The 16793-nt window shown below is 45.0% G+C and overlaps 1 protein-coding gene across 15 annotated transcripts in view; it reads left to right on the top strand.

Annotated features, from left to right (window-relative positions):
• Positions 1-16793, top strand: part of LOC143029071 (uncharacterized) — a 123555-nt gene that overhangs the window by 34854 nt on the left and 71908 nt on the right. For 13 of the 15 annotated variants that reach the window (XM_076191434.1, XM_076191422.1, XM_076191424.1 and 10 more), the window contains 3 exons: positions 14205-14289; positions 15676-15729; positions 16006-16186. In XM_076191434.1, the coding sequence (XP_076047549.1) occupies positions 14205-14289; positions 15676-15729; positions 16006-16186 (320 nt within the window). The remainder of the gene's footprint in view (positions 1-14204; positions 14290-15675; positions 15730-16005; positions 16187-16793) is intronic. The other 2 variants (XM_076191433.1, XM_076191431.1) reach the window with 1 other exon arrangement.

Below are 16793 nucleotides of genomic sequence, written 5' to 3'. Positions count from 1 at the left end.
GATCTTTGTGGGAATGTGTTTTTGTGTGGCTATATTGTCTGGTACAGGTTTGATATTCTCTTCATTATGCTTGTATGATGTAATGAGATCAGAGAGTGGGGTTGAGAGTTCTTGCATACAATTATGTTCCTATTTTTTCTTGTGGTATTCTATGGTGAAGATTTTGGTTTGTGTGTGCATGTATTCTATTTGCATAGTTTTAGTGCATCCTATTATTGTCGATGATTTATTTAGTGTAGTTTGTAGGGTGTCTATATTTGTTTTCCTAATTTTTGAGAACCAAGCTGTAAAAGCATAGATGAGTGTGGTTTTCACAAACTGTTTGTAGACCGTGATTGAGCTTCCTTATGTTGTCCAAAGGCCATATTTGCAATAGATTTTAGTATGTTTATTTTCTTGCTGATTTTTACTGTCAGATCTAATGTGAGGGCTCTGAGTATCAAAAATGAGGCCTCGAATTTTTGGCTTCTTTTCTAGTGGAATGGTTTAGCTTTTTGGTTGCACTATTGGATGTTTTATTGATTCATGGTTGTGTGGAGTGAGCAATGTTTCTAATGATTCCTTAGGTAAGGTTTCCATTCCATTATTTCTCAGAAATTGGTCTAGTTTGTCACAGTAAGTTTGGGCACAATTGGTTGAGGCTAGCTTTGCTATTAAGGTGGTGCCCTGGAAATCAATGAAATAATGTAGCCACAGCCAGAATAGAGGGAAGATTGTCTGTCAATACAGAATATTCCTCAATGGTAATCCTTTCCTTACTGAAAGAATACCAACCTCATGGTGTTGCACCTCTGTAAGTCTCCTGCAGGAGATCTAGGTCACTACCTTGATTCAATATGAAAAGGGCACCATAGAGATGACTGAAATAGTCTTGCAGCAGCCAGAATTTAGTAGGTCTCAGCACAGGAGTTAAATGAGATAGGTTTTATTCCTCTTTACTGAAGGAGTGTCACTTAAATGAATAGAATAGTCCACTGGGAGCATGAATGAAAGCAGTACCATTTGGTACAGAAACAGTCAAGATAGGTTTAATCATATTTTTACCTTTTACTGGAGGGGTGTAATGACAATAAGATAGCTTGGTTGCAGCCAGAATCGAAGGATAAATACTGTCTTGTAAGGAAGAGATTAAATCTGTTACAGGTTAACTTCTTTCTCCAGTTGGAAGACAAAAGATTTCTATAGGGAGCACTACTTGAACAAAGTTGCCTTCAGCGATTTGTGGTCTCGATGGGGGGGTGGGGGAAGCAAGTACCGGCGGGGCGAGTCGTGACAACACAGGGAAAGGTTCGGGGTGAATCAGTCACGAATTAGGTGGATTATTGAGGTAAGGGGGAGTAGGGACGTGGAGAAGTTGGGGTGGGTGGAAGAGTCACGAACATTTGGTAGGAGGCAAGGAGGGTCTGGTCGTGTTGGAGAAGGCCGCAGGGAGAGGAGGTTGGTGGAGGTAGGAAGAGAAGGGTGGAACTGGGAGGCAGGCAGCGGTAGGAGAGAGGAGAGGTAGCCAGCCACCACGAAGTCAGATTCTATTGGCGTGGGGAGGCCTTTTTGCGGGCTCTTGGTGTTTTTCTTTCTAATATTTTCAGTCTTCATTGTATGCAAGGAAAAATGGAGAGGGGGTGGGTGGGCGAATGTAGCGTCGTCGAGGGCAGAAGTGGGCCTCCATCAAGTGCGAGGCAGCATGTTGGTTTTGGATGTAGTAACAGTGGTTATGTGAGGAGGAAGTGGCGGTGGTGGTGGTGGTGATGGTGATGAAATGGAGGATAAAGAAGTGTTGGTGTATTGGCAAGGCAGAACTAGGTAAGGTGGTCTCAGATTATAGGGCGCTGGAGGAAAAAAGTTAAGAGCTTTTGGCGCAGAGAGGGAAGGAGGTAGGGAGGGAGGGAGAGGAGGGTACAGCGAAAGCACGGGCCAACGGCGATGGAGTCGGAGGAGAAGGAAGGAAGGGGGAGAGGGCATGCCAAAGGAATTTACTAAAAGTAGACAAAGGAGACTGAAGAGAAAGTGGTCGTGGACCTTCGTTCTGCAATGGACTTGTAAGAAATGAAATGTGTATTTATATTGATTCTTTTTCGCTCGTAACCAATTTTACTATCCTTGGGTAAGTTGGGGAATAAAATCACACCGACGAGTCCTGGAGATGTCAGAGGAGATAAAAGAGTAGTAGAAAGGTGCACTAGAAATTGGAAATGCTCTCCATTCATTTTGTGAGTGGAGTTGGTCCTCAGTCATGTATGCTGCGTGGCTGGTCCATAGGGGTGTCAATAAAGTCTGAAATATCGATATCATAAAAGTTTTGCAGCCCCCCTCCTCCCCACAGGGGGGGGGGGCATGTGGATGTGAGCGAAAGAAGAGGGGGATGGGGTGGGGGTCTGTCAGTCCATCCATCATCCCATCCTGCGCGTCGAGAATTCACCTTTACGCCCCTCCCACGAAGGGCTCGGCGGAAGAAGTCTGGGTGAGGGTGGTGATGTGGGGGTGGGGTGGGGGGAGCCGAGGTACAGGATCGAGCCTTCATCGTTGGGGTCTCGTTAGACACTCATGCACCTTGTTGAAATCGGTCGGTCAGGCTTGCCCGCCCCGCCAGGCCTGGCTAAGTCTGAGAGGGAATGGCCGTGTGTTTGTTTGTGTGTGTGTGTGTGTGTGTGTGTGTGTGTTTGTGTGTGTGTGTGTGTTCGTTCGTCTGGGAGTGGTTGTTGTGGCTGTCATGTCACTGTTGTAGTCACCGTTTGTATTGTTGTTGGCATTTTTGAAGACTTGAAGTCTGTTTAGTAATCGTTATACAACGATTCTTAACACCATCGGTTTGATGCATTTGCCCATTTTCATACAAATAATGCGTAGCCAACATAAACACCGAAAAATATAGGAAACAACCTTAATATTAGGTTCTGGAGAAAATCAAACTTGATAGGAATATATATATTACACGCATGCCTATAAAATTTAGGTGGTTGTAGCGTATTGCAGAATATATGCTAAATCATGTATGCTATATTTATCCCGGACCATGTTTTTTATGTGTTTACCTTTTGTTGGTAATCGAAAGGCTGCCGAGGTTGTGTGTTCATCGTACATAAATGGAGTCCATGAATACATACACGTGGTCGTTATCTTCATCCGTACCGGATAGCAATTGTATTTTTATTTTGGCCACTACTTTATTCAGTTTTACGTGATCTCATCGGTCACGAAAGGTATATTTACGATAGGCGCACGATTTTGTGCACTACTTTATTCAGTTTTACGTGATCTCATCGGTAACGAAAGGGATATTTACGTTAAGCGCACGATTTTGTTCGTATATTGCGTGTGCGTCCATGTGTACAATTGTGTGCATGCCATTGTGCACATATACTCCACCATCGCCATCCTCATCCGAGTTTGTGTTCATACGGTATTTATTTGAACAACTACGGCTAGAAAGTGCTTGTGTATGCTAGTGTGGATGTAACAAACGAGTCTTTCTTGGTTGGTTAGTCCGCGCTTCGCTGCAGCCATTTTGTTGTCGTAATCATCAGTCGTGTTCATGTATATTTTCTGTAGCAATCTTGATGCCACATTGGTTCCTTCAGAATTTCCCGTAGCAATGGTGTCGTTGTAATATGCTGTTTCTGTTGTGTCAGAAGTGTCGTTTGATCGTTATTTCCATCATTTTGATTTTGTCTTCCTCTTGCTCTCCTTGTGTTCGGGATGTCTTCGCAGCGTCATTTTATTGCCTCCGTGTTTCTTCAAGTTTGTAGTCGTTGCTGTTGTTGCTTATGTTCGGCATGTCTTCGTCATTTTTGTTGTTTGTGTTCGGTTTGTCTTTGGGTATGCTGTTTCGTTTTCGATATTGTGATTGGAATGTCGCAGCCTTTGCCATACCATGCATAGGCAGAGTGATTGACGATTTGCAAAGTTGATTGGAACGGCGGGTGGTAGTGTGTGTGCAGGGAGGAAAGTAACGGTGAATAGAAAGGTATGGAGGTAAGGGGGAGGGTGGGGCAAGTGGAGATGGGAAGTGAACCTGACAGTTGGTGATGCAAAGATAATTTGGAGGGCTTGGAACTTTGAAGGTTGGGGAGTCAACAAGATCGTGACCCGCAATCACCTGCTTGGTCAGCCACGTCGGATGGGACAGAACCTCGGCAGGAGGAGAGTATGGTTGCAAAAGCGATATAGGAGTCCCTGACTGGAAGATTCTCTTGGTTGAAGATATGGGTGTGTGTATGGGAGAGGAGGAGGCGGTGGAAGCGGAGGGTCTTGGAATGGAATTGGGCCGCTGTGTATAATGAAAGAAAAGACCAGATTATAGACGAAATAACTTCACATTCGATGGGATGAAAAGGGTCAGGAGTCGAGGGGAGTATGGAGGGAGGAAACGGCGGAGACGAGGAGAGGGTATGTAGAGGTTGGATAGATATGGGGTAGATGGGTGGATGAGGAAGGGGGCAGAGGGTGTTTGATGTCTTCTTGGACCCATCTACTGCGCTCGGAAGGGAGGGGGGGGCGGTGTTCACGGCGGCTTGTCGCTGTATACAGACTTCGGGGCAGGCTGAAGGGGGTGGATGGGAGGACGAGGAGGACACATAGGCGTGTCGGCATGGAAACAGAAAGGCAATTTAGAAATGTTTCAGAGTAAGATTGGGAGCGAGCCGTAACTTAAGATAGTTAGACCCAAAGGGTAGACCGTGGACCAAAGCAGATCATGTGGTCATTTGGACTGGAAACAGTCCATACCAGAGGTGGTCGAAGCAGGTCAAAGTAGAAGTGAGAGCAGACCAGATCAGGACAAGCCACACCCAAAACCAACGCAAACCAGGCCATGGCAGGTGAAAACCATTTTCAAAGCATACCAATTCATCATTCATTGAGTCAGGCCACAAATTAGAATCAGGGTAAGTCTGCCAGGAAGACAAGTTCAGTGAAGAAAGCAGGTCATTGCATGGGAAAGAAGAACAGGTGGTCATGAACTGACCCAGGGTCGGTTTATTCGAAAATGGGCTCTCAGGCTGACCCTGTCTGTGTCTGTTGGGACTCCAACCTGGGCCTCAGAGGCGTGTAAAGCGGTCACAGTCAGAGAGCACAGAATGTCTCATACACGTCATACACTCGCTCGAGGGACGGGGCAGGCGACCTTGGGCAGGTCGTTTGATCACCCCCCCCCTACCCACGTCTCTCCCTCACTTTCCTCCTGCATGGCACGGCCTCTTTCAATGGCCTGTCCGCTGCTGCTTCAGCATTATGGGAAAAGTTGTTGTTGTTGTTTTTTCGATTGCTTGGCGTGCCTCAATGGTGGGTTGGTTTCGATCAAGTTTCGCACTCGCGTTCAAATCCTACAGTCGCTGGCTGTGGTCGGCAGTGTTAACACTTAGGCCAAAGCGAACTGTTTTCGGATGCAGCTAAGTGCCTCCTGGCTTGAGCTCCTCGCCATTTTTAGAAACCATCGTCTGGCCTTCTCTGAGGCGTCTGCCCCACTCCAGGTTGTGTTGTCTGTTGCCTAGCGCGGGCCGCAGACAGATTTCGGTAGTGGCGGCGGGAAATCCAGCTAACTGCTGCGGGGAGAGAGACTGACGCCGCCGTCGCAGGGGCCTCCGCAGTATGTCGCCGTGCCCGCGGGATCAAAGGCTGCGGCGACGAGGACGATGGCGGAGGGGACGGAGGAGGAGGAGGCGGAGGAGGATGTGGTGGGCTCCTGAGTGCGCCGTACCTCTTCTGCTTCCTTGTTCTCCTGGGCGGCGGCGGGAGGAGGAGGAGGAGGTGGGGGAGGGGTAGAAAGAGAAGGATGATGATGATGATGATGGTAGGCTTGGTAGCTGACTGTGTACCGCTTTCGCCGACTGCCCCCACGGCATTGTTCGTACACGCCTGCCTGCTTACTTGCCTGAGCGCCTTCACAATCAGGCTGGAAAGCAGGCAGGCAGGCAGGCAGGGTCCGGGACAAGTCCAAAGAGACGCTCTCACGCTTCTTCCCCTGCGCCTACGCGCTCTCAGTAATCCAGTCGCTTACTCGCGTACCCTCTGCACAAACATTCTGATCCTGTTTATCCAGCACTAATCGCTCTCGGCCAAGCCCTCGTGGTTGGCACGAGTAGAATTGGTGCTGGCGGCGGCGACTGTACGACGGCGACATGCTGCTGTCGTCGATGCTGCTGCCGCCGCCGCCGCCGCTGCTAAGATCGATGGTGTGTCATGGCGAGTGTGCACAAACGCTTCGATACTCTCCCGCCTCACCGTCCCCGCGGGAGGAAGAGGAGGAAGAAGTCCCTCGACATGAGGCGGTTCTTGGACGCCACGGGAAGGAAGGAAGGAAGGGGACAGGTGGAGGGAGGGAGGAAAGGGGACGAACAGCTGTCAGGAGGTTGAACCCTTGTCGAGGGTTGCAGCTGTTGTCAGAGGGTAATAAGTTCGAGTGAGAGAGTGGGTGGGTGATGCGCGGACTGGGGCTCGGGTAAGGTAAAGCTTAGTAATAGTTTGCCCTCTCGCTTGGCTGCACACGACAGACGTGGGGTGGGTGGGGGGTAGTGGGAGCGAGAAAGAAAAGTGGTTGAGTCTTTGTATACTTGCGTGTATAATCAAGTGATGACCTTTGTTAACGGATTCGTTGTTTAGATAAATTTGAGTATTACGTTGCGCTTGTTTGTGTTAGGATTAGTTTGGTAGTAACAAGTAGAATGTTGATGGGGGAAGGAATGGGAGGGATTGGCCGGGAGGGAAGGAGGATTCACTTTAGTGAACCGACGTATGGGTGCCTACTCACCACCACCCCCAGCTACCCCCCCCCCTCTCTCTCTCTCTCTCTCTCTCTCTCTCTCTCTCTCTCTCTCTCTCTCTCTCTCTCTCTCTCTCTCTCTCTCTCAAGATTGGAGACGAATGTCACAACAAAGGAAGATGATGTTGGTCACTCCTAATTTTTGCTACCACCGTTTTCTGTCGTTCTCTTCAAATATCCTTTACTTCTCTGTGACTCCATCTCTTTGGCGTCATTCTAATGGATAGTTATCGACCTCCCCATCCACTCTTTCCTCAAGGGGCGGAAATCGCTGGGGATCTCATCTTTGTGGAAAAAGCACTGGATTTGGTGGTGGTGGTGATTGTCTCTTCTGGAGGTGGGACGGGGCTGAGGAGTGGCGGAGGATGGAGGGGCTGGGTACATCTGGTGGCTGGCGGGGTCTATCGCCACCGCCAGCACCTGTCCCCTGCCCAGGAGGTTTCGCGGAGCCCCTTGTGCTGACCCCCCCTACCTCCCTCCCCCACCCCTACACTCTCAACTTCGTCTCGCAATGTTTGGCTAGATCAATGGCAGCATCGCGCTGCACACACACACACACACACACACACACACACACACACACACACACACACACACACACACACACACACACACACACACACACGTACGTTTGAATCCCGCCCAGGGCTGAAATAATTTCAGTATCGCTGCGTTACGAGTCGTTACTCTAACTTTCGTGGGTGAGGAGTTGCGTGTGCGTGTAAGGTAACAGCATTACCCATAGATCGGTCATATATGAGCTCTGAGCTCTCATCCGGGAGGAAAATAGCTGTCGATCACGAGTCCAACACGTTATCCAAGACCATGGTGAATCACACACACACACACACACACACACACACACACACACACACACACACACACACACACACACACACACACATATAAATACTTGGGATAGCTTAGAATAAGATATAGCCCAAACTGTAACAATACATGAATCCAAATCTAAATATGACGATTGGAAAATAAGAGTACAAATATGATTGGAACCATATGATCATATACGAATTGGAAGTTATAGAAGGTATGATAAATTAGATAGTATGAGACGGGAAATGGCTCCTTTTCTGTATACTATAATTAGGTAAACACACACACACACACACGGACACCATTGATGTCAACATTTGATATACAAAGATATAGAGAATGAACCTCAAGCATAACTGCAGCTCATATTACAAATAAGTATATACACAGATACACTTGTAGATCTCTCCTTCACTTGCAAATGTACTTCTTCCATATTCACCTCCTTGATTCGATCCATCTGCTATCCCATCCTCCCCCTTACTCTCTCTCTCTCTCTCTCTTTTTTTTTTTTTTTTTTTTTTTTTTAATCTTGGGGATTGATAACCCGCAACCCCAATCCCATTATCGCTTTCGATTTGTCTCACCTCGATGACGTCATCCTCAGCTTCAGCCACAAGATGATCTACCTTTCATGTTCTCTCTCTCTCTCCCCCTCTCTCTCCATTCCCTCATCCTCCCACCCCCATCCTCACCACAGCTGCCTGTCTCCCTTGCGACTCTCCACATAACCTCTTTCCTCCCCTCCACCGTTTTTATATTCCCTCTTCTCTCCATCTTTGTGTATATACATATATATATGTATATATATATATATATATATATATATATATATATATATATATATATATATATGCAATAAAAACACTAGGAGCGTGTGTTCACAAATGCGTAAGTAACCAATAGGAAAAGTAAACTAACGAAGCAGAGCGCTTTCGTATAATTACATCTTCAGTGCAGATACAAAGAAGGAATTAGTTTACTTTTCCTAGTGGTTACTTACGCATATATATATATATATATATATATATATATATATATATATGCAAAGTAGACCACTTGGAAAAAGAAACTAACGAAGCAGAGCGCTTTCGTATATTACATCTTCAGTGCAACAAGTCTGTATTCAGACTGTATTCAGACTTGTTGCACTGAAGATGTAATATACGAAAGCGCTCTGCTTCGTTAGTTTCTTTCTCCAAGTGGTCTACTTTGCATAAGTGAACACACGTACCCGTGTTCTTATTAGCATATATATATATATATATATATATATATATATATATATATAAATGTATATATATATATATATATATATATATATAATATTGTCAGGATTTTGACTGGAAAGCAAACTGCGGGCATGAGCAGATTTATATTTTGAACTGGAGTTGGGTGCCAATAGTAATATGGCTCACTCTAGTTGTAAGAAGGGGGGGGGATGAGACGTCGAGGAAAGTTTCAAGTCGTACTCTAAGGCGGTCTGTCTCGTAGGGGAAGGAGACTGCGATGGAGGCAGCGAGCTAGGCTCGCAGCGTAATGTTCCAAGGTGATCTGAGTCTTCGGCAGTTCCGTCCAGCACATATACCCGGGTCAGGTCATGGCCCGTGGTCTTGGTCGGCGTGAGGGCAAGTTATCGATGCCTGGAAAGCCAGACGCAGTGTTCTCAGGCCGTTGATCTAATCAGGATGGAATGTATGACTGGTACTCTACATGAATTTCTCAGAGAACCGTTGTCCGTTCTGACGTAGCCGGCCGAGTTGCAGATGTTCATCGTGGGAGCCGACAGGGTCCGTTCTAGCTGGTGACATAATGAGAATGTAATGTAGTTGGGGTCGTCGGGTACTGCACGTGCGTTTCCTCAAAGAACCGCTTGTGCGACTCACGCTGCCGGGTGGGTCGAATGATTCCATTGGGACATCGTGGGTCAAGGGGTCGTGAGAGGCGAGGACTACTGCCTCACGTGTGTTTGTGTGTGTGTATGCAATAAAAACACTAGGAACATGTGATCACAAATGCGTAAGTAACCACTAGGGAAAAGTAAACTAACGAAGCAGAGCGCTTTCGTATAATTACATATTCAGTTCTCTGTATCAGCCCTGAAGACGTAATTATACGAAAACGCTCTGCTTCGTTAGTTTACTTTTCCTAGTGGTTACTTACGCATATATATATATATATATATATATATATATATATATATATATATATATATATATATATAATTGTCCTGCATATCAAATGACATTGTATGTATTTTTGTTGAGAAAAAATAGTCAGCCATAGTGATTTTACGGCGGAAAAGGTTCTGTAGATGGGTGGTACCGTGCACGTCTGGTAACCGCGTAAGGATTTCGGCGTCTGTTCGCACCCTGGCTGCTTCGTAGAGGTTAGGAAGGGTGTCCACTTTGAATAATGCCCTCCGACTGCTGCTCACCTCGAACTTGAGGGGACTTAGACATCACTGTGTGATGCATCAGTTTCCTCCAGTTGTCGTCACTGCAAACAGTAGACATCTCCTGTGTTCAAGTATGAACTGTCCCAGACCACCTGCAAGGTTGTGGTCCAAGCGAATACCAGTCCCGCAAACCGCGAAAAAAAAAAAAAAAAAAAATCGTGAGACCAAATTGGACCACACGTCTGAAGGATGAGTAACAGTTTTCCCCTACAAATGTATCGACTTCTGAAATAACCCAGAAGATGGTATAACCAGCCCAAAGGTATTAACAAATAGCATATTATAATAAGTGAAGAAAAAAGACTGTATCACGCGAAGTTCTATTCCTGCATATTACAGTTAGGCACACATACAGAGGGAGAGGGTCACTACTTCCTCCTGCATCGTTCGAGGCTGACGAAGGATCTGTGCCAAGGTCGAGAAGCTCCCGGAGCGGGACCGGCTGCCGTTTGGACGACGGATGGCGGTTGACTGGGGGGGAGGGGAGGGGTAGGCGGCAGCCTGGGGTGACAGTAGTGGCGGGAGTCTCGGCGGATTTGTGTCGATGATTATTTACTAACTGACCGCCGAGAATTCCCTCCAGCCAACCTTTGTGTGTTACACAACTCTGAATGGCATTGCATGGCGACAGCTAGAAGGGCATATAAAACCACAGTGGCGACGGGATTAAGGAACGGAGTTGGTTGACCACAGAACCTTGTTCAGATGAATGAAGTAGCTTAGCAGCAGACTGATTATATTATTAACCTTTCATGGCTACTGCTATTCGATTTTATTTACCGAAGCTGCACCCTAGCAGTAGACGAAGGCAGAATCGCTTGGTGGTTGGCTTTATGTAAAATTGGCAGGTGCTGATAAATCTATAAAATAGACGTTACCATATGAGGACAGATCCCTCATTAAGTACAACACATCGATGTAATTGATAAATCTGTAATAAGCGAAACGTCGCACTAAGGCTCCGTCCTCACGTGATGTTTATTTTGGTTGGCTTTAAAATTGCCGCGAAACAAACAACGATGACCAGAATATGTGAATAAAGACCAGCCCATACGGGACGCTGTATTCTGTTACCAAACAATTTTTTTTTCAACTTAGAGCCGACCTAAGATAAAGAGTAAATGGTTCATTTAATGACCAACATGCTTTCCGATAAATGTTCTCAAACAATATCGCCGCGAATCGGGGAGGGATCCTCCCGCTGAACGTAGCCTGGTACCAAACTACCTGTAAGTCATCATTAATAGTGAATGCGATTGTAAGAAGACATTAGGTAAAAAAAAATGTCGAATTCGAAAAGAAAGACTGATATTCAAACACTATCCGCCTATGTACGTTGTAGACAAACTTGGTTCTCGCTCTTGACTTGCATCTCTCTTGTGGATATCTGGTCGCAACCAGCAGAGAATGGCTGCCTCCGGTCTGTCTTGCCTCCGAAGCCGTACGTTTTGCCTGAAGAGTGAGCAGCATCCATGGTTACAGTTTGATCAATGGAAGTCAGAGTGGGTTTATGCATTCGCATGCCCCCCCCCCCCATTCACGCGTGCGCACGTTTGCCAGTTGGAGACAATACCCTCGTTATTTTTCTCCAAGTTACACTTCGGTAAACAAACTCAAATACGCGCACGCACTGACTCAACACAAATAGTCGTGTGTTTTGTGTTTATACAATTGTATTGACCTATTTGAGCACACACGGCGTATTTACACGTAAATGCACACACACTTTTTTTTTCACCCGACGCCTGGTAGGGGCCCTGGCAGCTAGCATGCCGCGTCCCAACGATTTTTCTCTATTCTTCACTGTTTTGATATCTTTCCTCATCTTCCACCATTTGTGGATCTTCACCTCTTTTTTCCAGCGCTTCCCTTACACCGTCAATCCATCTTTTTCTTGGTCTTCCAATTGGTCTTCTTGTGATAGGCTTCCGTGTCAGTGCTTGTCTTGGCAGATATTGGTCCATTCTCATTACATATCCGTACCACTTAAGTCTGTTTGTTTCTATGGTTCCTTATTTACGTATTTCTGATTCAATTTTCGTCATCCCTTTTATACTTCTAACCACTCTCATCTCCGCTGCTTCTATTTGGCGTCATTTTAATAGTAAGTTACATATTGTAGAATTGGTCGGAGTATTGTTAAATACATAATTATTTTGCATTTAACCTGTATATTTTTGTCCTTTATAAGTGGGTATAGTGCACCGAGGTTTTGGCAAAATTTATTGATTCTGTTAATAGTCTCAATTTCTTGTCTGTCCTCATCCATCTTGACTCCCAAATACTTAAAATTTGTGACCCGCTGCATCCTTTCATTTCCATTACTTATATTTAATTGTATATATATATATATATATATTTATAGTACTTGTATATATAGATATATTGTGTTATCTGTGTCTGCGGCACGTATGTATTCAGTCAAAATTGGACACTTACACATGCATTCCGAGTCATACGCCCCATCACGTACACGTGATTTGGTGTTGAATCACGAGGTGATTCAATGGTGCAACAATGTCGGTGCCCTCCCCAGTTCACCCTCGCCCTTCCCTCCTCTTCCCTCTCCTCCACCCTTCGTTCCACTCCAAGTCTGTGTCCACTTGGCCATCGTCACCCACCCATCACCCTCGTATAATGTCAGCCTTCATTCTTGTGCCAGGCTCTTCCATCTGTCATAATTCTCAACCTTATCTCCTAAATACCCAGCACTCCTAACAACCAACCCCTTACACAACAGTGAATCATCCTCTCCACCAAACCAATGTGTTGCCTCCCTCACTCCCTCACTCCCTCCCTCCCCCAATGTCTTTCTCACCCTCCTTCCACCCTCCCTCTCCCTGCTTCTCTTCCACTTCCTGTTTCCCTCTCTCTGGTTCTCCCTTCATCCTTCCTCCATCCAGTTCTCTTTCCTATTATATTCTCTTTTTATTCTTCTCTCATAATTTTTCTTGTATTTTTTCCTACGCAGTCATTTTTTTACTGTTCTTTCATATTTGCCTTTATCCTTGTTTGGTCTGGGTAAATTGTAGATATTTGTCCCCTCCCCTTTATCTATGCCTCAGCCCATCCTATCCCCATCCCCTCCATTCAGTCTGACATTTCATTAGTTTTACCTTCCCATCAACCCCAACCTTCTTATACCCTTTCCCATATCTTCCAGTCATCACTCACCCCCTCCCCTCCTTTCCACACTGCCGCACGATGTTTCTCTACCCTTCTTCCCCTCCCTCGGCGATTATAATAATTAAGACCATGCATCATGTGGGGCCCAAATTCCCTGCGTGTTGGAACAAATCACATCTATCCTGCACGCCATCTGGTGATCCTTCCAGGAAAACCTCACCGTTCTCTTTGAGTGCAGACATGAAATGGCAGTGAAGCACGGCATGGTCATTTATGCTCGCAGTTTGTTAGGAGGCTCTGTTGGCCATAGCTTCCTTGATTTAACCCTTTAGCAGTGAAGAGTTTTCAATATTCAGGATCTTTATTTCATCTGTTAGGTGTTTTTTTTTTAAATTCATTTATTTAATTTATTTAACTTCTTAACTTCCAGCATTTGGCAGATCAAATGGTGACACCTCTTGTCCACCTTTGGTATTTTTAGGTCATAGTTACCAACTTTTCTTTGCAAGACAAACCCAGTGGACCTAAAAGTCTTCATATAATAGTTTCGAATCATCTTTGGCTCTCTCTCTCTCTCTCTCTCTCTCTCTCTCTCTCTCTCTCTCTCTCTCTCTCTCTCTCTCTCTCCCTTCTCTCCCTTTCCCTCTCCCTTTCCCTCTCCCTCTCTCCCATTTCCTCCCTCCTTGAGTCTCCTCTTTCACTCTCTGTCTATATGTCTGTCTCTCCTCTCACATATCTCTTAACTGATGCATTATGGAGTTTATAAGATGTTGTGTGAAATAATAAAGTAAACATGTCTTGTAACATTGATTTGACTTAACATTTTCAAATCGGGAAAATTAATAATACATAGATATATAATAGATAAAACAGTACCATTTCCTTATCAGTGGGGTTCAGATTGTATTAATCTCTTTGTTATGATGGTATCCACCAAAAAAATAACTAATATTATCCAAAAGTTAATTGAGTGTGTCATCATGGATAAAATATAGGAAGTGTGGACATTAAGATTTCTTTCTTTTGTTTCAGGTCACGGGCAATGCAGATGATTTCTGTAGAGCAGCTATGCACATTACTCAAGTTTGCTGTGAATCGGCTAAAGAGCATGCCAGGGGTATGTTTTTCTGAATATCATTTCTTGTTTTATTGAATATGCAATATTGTGAAGTCCATGTATACAGATGATATATACCAGAGGGAACATTCCTAAAAAAAGCAAAAGTATAAGGGAGGAGTTTTTCAACCAGAACCCTAAGGTTTGGGTTATTTAATGTACATGTATGTGGTACAGATAAGAGTAAAAGGGGAGAGATAGGCAGTATATTTGTGAGAAGAACGATGTTTGTGTTAGCATTGAGTGAAACAAAGTTGAAAGGGAGGGTGAAGTTTGAGTTTGGGAGTGTAGCTGGGAGGGTGTCAGGGGTGAAGAGAAGATGAGGGAGAGAAGGGGTAGCTGTTCTAGTAAGTGAAGAGATAGGTAAGTGTGTGGTGGAGTGGAATGTTTTTTTTTTAAGGTTAGTGTGTTTGAAGGTGAAACTGTGAAAGGAGATGTGGGTCTTTGTAAGTGCATATGGGCCTGGTAGTGAGAAGAGTGTAGAGGAAAGGGAGTTTTTTTGGATAGATTTAAATGAGTGCATAGAGGGATTAGGGAGAAATATCAGTGCAGTGGTATTGGGAGACTTTAATGCTAGGGAAGGAAAGGAACCAATAGACAGAGTGGTTGGTGGTTCCAGGAAAAATTCATAGTGGAGAGTTGATGGTGATGTGTCTAGAGAGTTGATGATAGCGAATACAATGTTTAGGAAGAAATTCAAACATAAGTACACATGGGAGAGGGTTGTGGATGGAAGGGTGGTAGATAGGGCATTAATGGACTACATAGTGGTAATCAGGAGAATAGTAGTAAGAGTTAAGGATCTACTGTACATGTTCTAAGGGGAGAGAGTGGGTGAATATGAGCTAATTTTTTGGTGAAAGGTAAGTTGAGAGTGGAGGATAGAGGGAAAAAGAGGACAAAAGATAGGGAGGTGCTTAAAGTACTTTAATGGAAAAGAAAAGGAGGAGTATAAAAAGAAGCTGAGAGAGGAGTGGGAGGGAGTAAAGGATAGAGTAGAACTAGGAGTGAAGGAGGAATGGGAATGGTTCAAGGAGGGATTCATGAGGTGTGCAAAGATGGTGTGTGGAACAAGGAGGACGAGGAAATAGAAGGAAGGGTAGTGAGTGGTGGGATGAGGAAGCAAAGAAGGTTGTATAAATGAAGTGAACATTCACAGATTGGTTACAAAATAGGACAAATCATATGAGACGTACAAAGAGGAAACTCCCATACCCTTTCCTCCTTCCTCCCCTACCTCCCCTTCCTTTCTTCCTCTCCCTCTCCCCATCCTCAACCATCACCCCCTCCTCCTCCTCCTCCTCCTCCTGCTTCTTCTCCTGCTCATCCTCCCTTGCTTCGTATTCCATCTCAATGATATAGAAACAAGCCAATGTTTCTTTCCAGAGATTTATGGAAGAACTCATTGGTCAGCGACTACATTATGGGTGTGGGGTTCCAGTAAGTGAAACAAAGCAACAGTTATTTCTCAACATTTTTTGTTGTAGAATTGGCCTCACACATTTAATTTTATTTCTCTCTCTCTCTCTCTCTCTCTCTCTCTCTCTCTCTCTCTCTCTCTCTCTCTCTCTCTCTCTCTCTCTCTCTCTCTCTCTCTCTCTCTCTCTCTCTCTCTCTCTCTCTCTCTCTCTCTCTCTCTCTCTCTCTCACAGCAACAGTTATTTCTCAACATTTTTTGTTGTAGATTTGGCCTCACACATTCAATTTTATTTCCAGATGGAGCCCTTTTGTAAGCCGGTGGACACGAGTGAATTTCCTACATACCAAGAGATGGTGGTTCATCCTGTAGATTTCACCTCTTTGGAAAGAAATATAAAGAAAAAGTTTTATGGCTCAACTGAAGCATTTCTTTCTGATGCTAGATGGATTGTACACAATTCTGTCATCTTTAATGGAGGTAAGATGAAAGAGTTGAGATAAGTAGAAATCTCATACACTATTTCATATATTTGTTTTCACTTAGTTTTTAGTTTATCCATCTCTCTCTCTCTCTCTCTCTCTCTCTCTCTCTCTCTCTCTCTCTATCTTTATTTCTCTCTTTTTTAACCTCTTTCCCTGCTCTTTTTCTCTTTTTTCCTCTCTTATTTCCCTCTCTTCTCTTCTCTTTTTCCCCTCTTTTCCCCCATCTCTCTTCTCTCTCTCTCCTCTCTCTCTCTCCCCTCTCTTTCTCTCTCTATCTCCCCTCTCTTTCTCTCTCTATCTCTATCTCTATTTCTCTCATTTTACCTCTTTTTTCCCCTCTCTCTTTTCCCTCTCTTTTTCCCCCTTTTTTCCTCTCTTATTTCCCTCTCTTCTCCTCTCTTTTCCCCCCACTTTTTTCCCCTCTCCACCCCCATCTCTCCTCTCTCTCCTCTCTCTCCTCACTCTCCTCTCCTCACTCTCCTCTCCTCACTCTCCTCTCCTCACTCTCCTCTCCTCACTCTCCTCTCCTCACTCTCCTCTCCTCACTCTCCTCTCCTCACTCTCCTCTCCTCACTCTCCTCTCCTCACTCCTCTCCTCACTC

This window comes from Oratosquilla oratoria, chromosome 10, assembly GCF_046742065.1.
Source record: "Oratosquilla oratoria isolate Oo_2021 chromosome 10, ASM4674206v1, whole genome shotgun sequence".
Taxonomy (NCBI): Eukaryota; Metazoa; Arthropoda; class Malacostraca; order Stomatopoda; family Squillidae; genus Oratosquilla; species Oratosquilla oratoria.
This window is presented reverse-complemented; position numbering and strand designations above follow the sequence as displayed.